This window comes from Biomphalaria glabrata, chromosome 8, assembly GCF_947242115.1.
Source record: "Biomphalaria glabrata chromosome 8, xgBioGlab47.1, whole genome shotgun sequence".
Classification (NCBI taxonomy): Eukaryota; Metazoa; Mollusca; class Gastropoda; family Planorbidae; genus Biomphalaria; species Biomphalaria glabrata.
The window spans coordinates 36,829,011-36,836,652 of record NC_074718.1 but is presented as its reverse complement, the minus strand read 5'-3'; the positions used below and the strand labels follow the sequence as shown (position 1 = coordinate 36,836,652).

Below are 7,642 nucleotides of genomic sequence, written 5' to 3'. Positions count from 1 at the left end.
CCCCAGGTACTCTAAGCGTTCTAAGGACAAAATATAATGGGAAATTGTCAAGAGAAATCTGATTTATTTCTACACAGATTGAAGGTGAAAGGATACAAGAACTATACATAAAAGCATTCCATTTTTAAACTGGTTGAACTGTATTTTATCTCAAGGTTCAATGTTATAATTTGTATCAGTTAGTGCTAATAAATTAAACTGACAGATTGGTTTTGTCACCCCATAAAAGAAATCTTGCACTCTTCCCTAATTTAAATGTAACTTAAAAGAAAATGTCAAATTCAGTCCAATCAAATTGGAATCACATTGCTTCCGGCCTACAAGCATAAGTTTTATGAGAATATTTCATTACTTTAAAATTAGACCCTTATAAGTGGCTGATCCATTGAATAAGATTTGACTCAATTTTAATCCAAAATTTAACGCAAAATATAGCAATCCTTTTTTTGAAGTAAACAAAATACTGGCCAGTGTAAATTAACTATGACAAAAAAAAATATCTCTAAGGACACATTATAAATGTGTTTGGACAAATTATATATGTAATTCTTCATTATTTCCCTTCTCAATGAAAAATTTGTTTTCCAAAATACCTTCTGAAATTTCAATTAGCTAAGAAAAAAAAACCAACAACAAAAAACAATGGTCAACTTGTTAATTAATATTTTAAACCTTGATTAGAATGACACTCGAGAAGAAACACATGCAAGTTAATAAAATGTCCAAATCACATACAAACAAAACATATTGCAATACAGAATGTGCACAATTCAATCAAGAAATTTTACATCTTTTTTTTTATCTTAGTAAAAGTTCATATTTTACTAGTTTTTAATGTCAGGACGCACTAAAGATTTAAAAAATAGCAGCACTATTCACACATTTTATGTGGACGTTCTCAAACTGTTTCACAAAATTTTTTTCTTTTTCTTCTGAAGTCAAGCACATTTCATTGATGCTTATGGAGAAAAAGTATGGAGCACAGAATGGGACAAATGTTATCAAATGAACAATACGCAGATGAACAGATTACTATGTAAATATGCTAGGAATTTCTTGTTATAAATGTAAATATATAAATGTATATAAATAATGATAGAGGCATGAGCAGACTGACACAGTTATTACATAAAGAGTTGAAATATTTCAAACACAAACAGTTCACATGAATAGAGAAACACACTGTGTACTTGAAGAGAATTAAAACAAACAAACAACTAACATAACAACAGGAAAAAGTTTTTGCCAACAAAAACATTTAAAAAATTTACATTGCTTGAGATAGTTTGCACTACATACTCTACCCTGAAAAACATATATAAATATTTGTTAATTGTCGACCAGTAGGCTAAATTAATTTAAAGTATGGAACGCTCACTTCTGATAATTACAATCACATCCTGTTTGACTTTTCAAGTCTCCATGTTATCTTGAAATTATGAGAATTTTTGAAACAATTATTTGCTAAGTATGCTCCCTTATTTTAAACTTGTATATGTGATTGTAAGGCATCAAAGTTCAAGTGTGAGCATTTTGACTTTTAGCACTGAAGGTCTTTCTCAAACATCCACAAGATAAATCTCATACATCTCTTGCAAACAGACAAAATCAGGTTAAAAAATTCACAGACATTCTGCCAACTGTCCCATTCAAACTTGAGCAAACAGGTTTGTGAGAAGTTCCCACAATGCCCTATAAAACTTTTTCTCTATTATTGAAATAAAATCACATATAAACAATATTTTCAAGTACAAAATTATTCATCAGAAGTCAAAAACCTTTTTTTTCCAGACATTTGGTTAACCAGGAAATAAAACAAATTAACTTTTTTTTGTTCAGTTGGGTTATTAGTAACTTTGATGTTACTAGTCTCATCGTTTTGGCTAAAAAAATAAAAACACAAAGCTTAAGGCTAAAGGCATCTAATTGAAATTCACAGGGTTTGTACAAAACTGGAAGACGAAAAAAGAAAGAAACTAAATAAATAAAATTCTCCATTCTATTCTTTCCTAAGAAAGCCAAATCAAATATATCAATGATTCCATTGGCATATACCATCACAAATCAGTTTTAAAAAGCTTCAATGGCTAAAAAGGAAAATTTAAAGCACCTAATAAAAGTAAATATTCACAATCTTGATTCAATATTGGCAAAAAAAAAACACAACCATATCATTGCAGTGTTGGGGGACACACGAAATTAAAAACACTTTTTGTTACAAAGTATCCTCACAATCTCATCAACAGCACAGCAATTACAACAGCTATAATGTTTGACTTGTCAAAATCTTGCAAAATACATACAACAGATCCCAATGCTGAGTACAATGTTTGACAGAATATATCTTCTACTTACAATCAAGTCTTAGTTGTCAATTAGTTTTGTGCCTTATGTATTGAGACTTTCTAATTATTTCTTGACGTAAAGTGAGATCCAGTCAGTGTGGAGGTAAATGAATTACTGACATAAGGGCAAAAAAAGAAAGATCTTTGCAGGAGCAGAGAAACAAAGAAACTATTTGATTTTCTCTTTCCTAATGCTGACTAGCCTGTGGTCCACTGAGACTAAGCCTGTCCAAATGTCTTTTAGAACAGCTCCATTTTTTTAAAAAACATTTCCTAGAACAAATTTAATTAAAGAACTTAATGAACATTTACTTTCGAGATTCATTTTTTGTAAAGTTACATATATTCTCTTTTTTTTTTTAAATTAAATTTTGGTCACAATTAGAAAAAAAAAGCCAAACTGAGAGAAAGTTTTTATTTCTTTAGGTAGAGAAAACTAAAAGAAAATTGGCATTTATTTTTGTATATCATTCAGCATGGGATAAGTTGTACACTAGACAATGGCAATAATATCAAGACAATATTGGATGCAATACCTGAAATTAGACTAGATTCATCTCGCCAATGTAATAAATAGAAGGTTTTCATTTTGGTTATGTCCATGACAAATCTATGAAATAAAGCATCAGAAAAAAAGAACTTCTTCGTTAGAACTATAAAACACCTGACATTAAATACAAAAATGTGTTTTAATGTAATGTCTATCACATATTAAAGATACTTATTATATAAACAACCATAAACAATATACATTAATGCTGGAATCTTTGAGGCTGAATCCTTTAATTTATTTATAATATTTAGCTATTGAGATATACAAAGATAAAAATTGAAAGAACATATGATGTCCAAGCCATGATTAATGACATAAAAATTTACTTGCAGGCTAAAAAGTTGCCCATTTGTGAAAGATAAAAAAAAATTCAACCTTAAAACATTCAGTAGCTGACTGCTGATTCAATAAAAAATTGAACTTTTACAATTAAAAGAGTCAATATTAGACTGCTAATTAAAAAAAAAAATTGAACTTTTATGATTAAAAGAGTCAATATTTGACTGCTAAGTAGAGACCATAGATGTAATTCAAAAATATGACTGACCAATATTCACAATATAAAAATGTGTACATGAAAGATACAGTTCAAATAAGTCAAACTGAGGGGTCAATAATTGTGGTTTGTATTTGCTTTTGTTGCAACAAAATATATCAATCAAATGTCAGGGACAATAAATACTGCACAACTTTAGCTTTTGAAAAATAGATTTAAAATAATATAATTTTTTGTTTTGAGGCAGGATAAAATACAAGACAGCTCCAATGAAAAACATATTGCTAAGAAACACAAGCATTCAGTCCCAATGAGCACCAGGTTTTCGGTCTTCAAGTAAATACGTCTTCATCATGCCTTTTCCCTTCACAAATATTTCTCCTCTGTAACTAAAGTCAAACATGGGACTTAAACATTCGGCTGTACCCTGGGGGACCTGGATCCTGTTATCCTCCCCAGTGGAGTACATTCGGCTAGCTATGTTCACAGTGTCACCCCAGATGTCGTACAAGAGCTTGGTGGTGCCGATGACCCCAGCGGTCACAGGTCCATAGTTATAGCCTATGTTCAAGATGAAGTTAAAGTTGAATATACTCTCGTTGAAGTTGTTGACTACCACCTGGAGCTCAGTGGCAAACTCCATTAGAGCATAAAGGTGGGCATAAGGATTCTTGTTCTTGGCTCGGCTCTCCTCGTTCAGCCCAGCTGCTGCCATGAAAGAGGAGCTGATCGTCTTAATCTTCTCCACATCCTTAAACCTTGGCTCATTCAGCATGACCTCATAGTCACTGACCAGCTCATTAAGGACCCTGAGGTACTCCCGGCCACCTGCATACATCTCATCATAAAACTCGTTAAAGTTGACAATGGTAGCAAATATAACGCCCACATCCTGGTGGTTGCGGGAGTAGCTGCGGTTACTCTTGAAGATCTCTGCTAAATGAGCTGGGATAATGTTATGGAGAAGCCACTCCGCTTGATCTTTGTTCAACTGCATGTTTTCCTTGTCTTTCTGAGCCTTCACACTTGCATGGAAACTCAATCTGTACGAATTCTCAAACTCATAGTTCAGTATGGTGATCAGCAGAAGCAATAGCAAAATGCTGAGAATAATTTCAAACTGTAAGAAGTGATAGCCAGAAAACAAAAGATTGTCAGGATTGTCAGATGGAAGCAGAGATAAAATGCCTTTGGCCGATGTGGTGTTTGCAATGCTGCTGGCAGTGACCATGGTATAAGTTGCATTGCCGAAAAAACTGGCATTGACCAGCGGGGTAGCAGCAGAGCCAGGAAAGTGGGAGTTACAGATGTTGATGAATAGCAGCACTATAAGAATGGAGCCAATGATGATGGCCATCAGGGACTTGGCGTATGAGCGCAGCATGCTATAGTTGCAATACTGAAGTAGGGCCACCACGACTCCAAAGCAGAAAAATCGATCATGCCAATTATTGGTGGAAATCAGATCACATGACATGCTGAGGTAGACCAGAGCTGATGGGATGGTTGCAAGGATAACACCCAGAGCATTTCGAAAGTACCAACTCAAAGTTATCCGTAAGTACAAGGGACAATAAGCACTTTTAGCCTAAATAAGATTAGAAAAAAAAATACATTGAATAAAATTGTGTAAAATTCAAGCCAATTTATCTTCTAGGTTCAAAGTTTAAAGTTTTTTTGAAAATATAAGGTTAGAACAGATCTTTATATTAATGTCTATGGCCTCCTTCAGTCGCAAAGCGACTATGAATCATCTCAGGAAATGAGATGAACGCCAGGGCATTAGCTATGGTGGGAACGATGTCGCCCACACATCAGTTTCCCCTCTCCACGCAGCTGATGTATCCAAAGGAACGGCAGTGCCAATACAGTTTGGGGTCAGCGGCGTCACATGTTCTGTATTAATGTAATACATGTAAATTGCATACCTAATAGCACTCAGTTATGTTTATAATTTATGGGGCATGGGGGCTGAGGCTGAGTGGTCAGGTGCTTGGCTTCTGGAGGAGTCCTGTAAGGGGTAAATTATACGCTTATACTTTATAGGCATTAATGAAAAAAACAAATTCTAATTACCTAAGTGAGATTCAACTCGTAATACAGTTTGCTTATCAAATTCTATCTATTAAGATTTTCAGAATGGATTAACTTTTTTTTCATTGTCATCAAAAAAGGTATTGACTTAAGTTTTAACGTCACAGCGCTTGGGTTCATAGGCTGGCACCTGCTTGGGGTGGGAGAATGCTGTCTTTTCAAGAACAGGCCCCTTTTGTGACACCTTGCTATGTATATTAACTGATACCAAACATAAAAATACATGATGACATATGTAGCAGTAATTTCTAAAATAGAAAAAAAATGGAATGTTTTGTCCTCTTCAATAAAACAAAAAGATATTTACCTTCAGACTAATAATATTGGTCAGAGCATCAATGAAGACCAAGGCTTGAACCACAAGACCCACCACAGTCAGCACAATTAAGCCCAGTGTGCAAGTGAAGTGGAACATGATGTGACAGGCCACAGCCAGGACCACTAACACAATGAAAGCAATGGCCGCCTCCACTGTCATCTGGTAACGAGGAGATGACAGCATGTTCTCTTGGAAAAGGTGGCTGCGCAAATATACACTACATATTTTCACATAGCTATCTAAGGGATTGTATACAGTTTATACATGTAAAAGAGACTTCATCACAAAATTTTGAATATGTAAGGCAGAGTTGGCACCCCCAAATAAAGCTATTTAATTATTTTTTTTTGGATACATAAAACAGTATATTTTTATTTTGTTTTATCAAAATTTTAAATTGTCATATTATGCTAATATAAAGTTGTTTTTAGTGGCAGTCAACTACTCATGTTTTATTGGTTATCTGAATCCCAAATCTTTGTGATGAAGCACTTTATCTATTCACTCAAAGTTCTAATTTATAGAGGACAACAACTTTATTACGTAATAGTGTCTAGAAATGTAAAACTACAGTATTGTTCAAATGATATTTTATAAATGATAAAGTAGTTTGAGTGCTAACCAAAACCAAAAATGTTTTCCTCTACCAGGATTAGGATATTCCTCCATGCTTTGATCAATAGAGGTCCACATCTTATATACAGTGGATAGAAATCCATGAATTCATATTATTAATCTTACTTATTTATACTCCTTTCAGTCAAGGATAGAAAAGAAAGGTCTAGAAACCTATTAGTTCATTTAACAGAAGCATGGTGGTCAAGGGGTAAAAAGCCAGCCTCCTAACCAGGAGGTATGAAGATAACATCCTGGTTTTTATTTTTGGGCATTATGGTTCAAACCCAAATAGATTTAATGGTTGCTTGACATTAATGAGTAAAAATGTAGGCAGTTGGTCACATTACTAACTGACCATAAGTTACACTGTTGGCTATCATGGATAGCTAGGCTTGGAAAGAAAACTATTTATTGATCAGAAGCCCCCCCCCCCAAATGTATAATTGAAATGACAGTTCAGTAAGTTAGTGTATCCATTAGACAAGGGACATACCCACACAAAAACCTACTGCATGTATTTGACCCAGGATAGAAAACAAATGTTTTGCTTTCTAAATAAAATAAACATACCTGTCCTTAAATTCATGCCGATAAATATTTTCCATTTCCCGGTCAAAGGTCAATGTCAATTTATTTAAATTTTTGGGCTTGAAAAATGCTTCGTTGTTTTTGTTTTCTTTCTCCATCAGCTGTTTGAGAGGAAACAAAACAGCCAATCAAAACCCTTTTAAAATGTGATGCTCATTTCAATGAATTATTTATATCATTAGTTCTCTTACATTGAATAATACTTGGCTTCTAAATAAGTTCTAATTGTTCAATAATTAATTTTTTTCCTTATTTGCACAACGTTGTGACTTCAAAATAATTTTTACTCCTAGTTGTAAATAATATGAGACAAAAAAATTGAATCAGTTTAATTTACTAGCATATTATTAATGAGTTAATTAGAATGAATGATATTTTAATTGCTAAGTACAAAGGTAGAAATTAGGTTGAAAACTCAAGACTACTGTGATTTGCAGCCTATCTAAACTACATCACTATTTTTAAAAAACAAGATAGATGAATGAATATTTCCAATGAAAAGCATAAGGGGTATAGAACTTATATCCTATTAAGATCAAAACCAAACAGTTATGAGGTATTTTTACAGCAAAAATTAAAATTGGTTTCATAAAAAAGGACCTTTATATTTTTTGACATAAACCTAAAGC

General features: G+C 33.3%; 1 protein-coding gene across 5 annotated transcripts in view; it reads right to left on the bottom strand.

Annotated features, from left to right (window-relative positions):
- Positions 1–646: 646 nt before the first annotated feature.
- The window catches only part of LOC106058937 (adenylate cyclase type 9-like), a 109,443-nt gene continuing 102,447 nt past the window's right edge, over positions 647–7,642 (bottom strand). For 3 of the 5 annotated variants that reach the window (XM_056037246.1, XM_056037248.1, XM_056037249.1), the window contains 3 exons: positions 6,996–7,114; positions 5,796–6,024; positions 647–4,982 (listed from right to left, as the gene is read on the bottom strand). In XM_056037246.1, the coding sequence (XP_055893221.1) occupies positions 3,696–4,982; positions 5,796–6,024; positions 6,996–7,114 (1,635 nt within the window). In that variant the 3' untranslated portion in view covers positions 647–3,695. The remainder of the gene's footprint in view (positions 4,983–5,795; positions 6,025–6,995; positions 7,115–7,642) is intronic. The other 2 variants (XM_056037247.1, XM_056037250.1) reach the window with 1 other exon arrangement.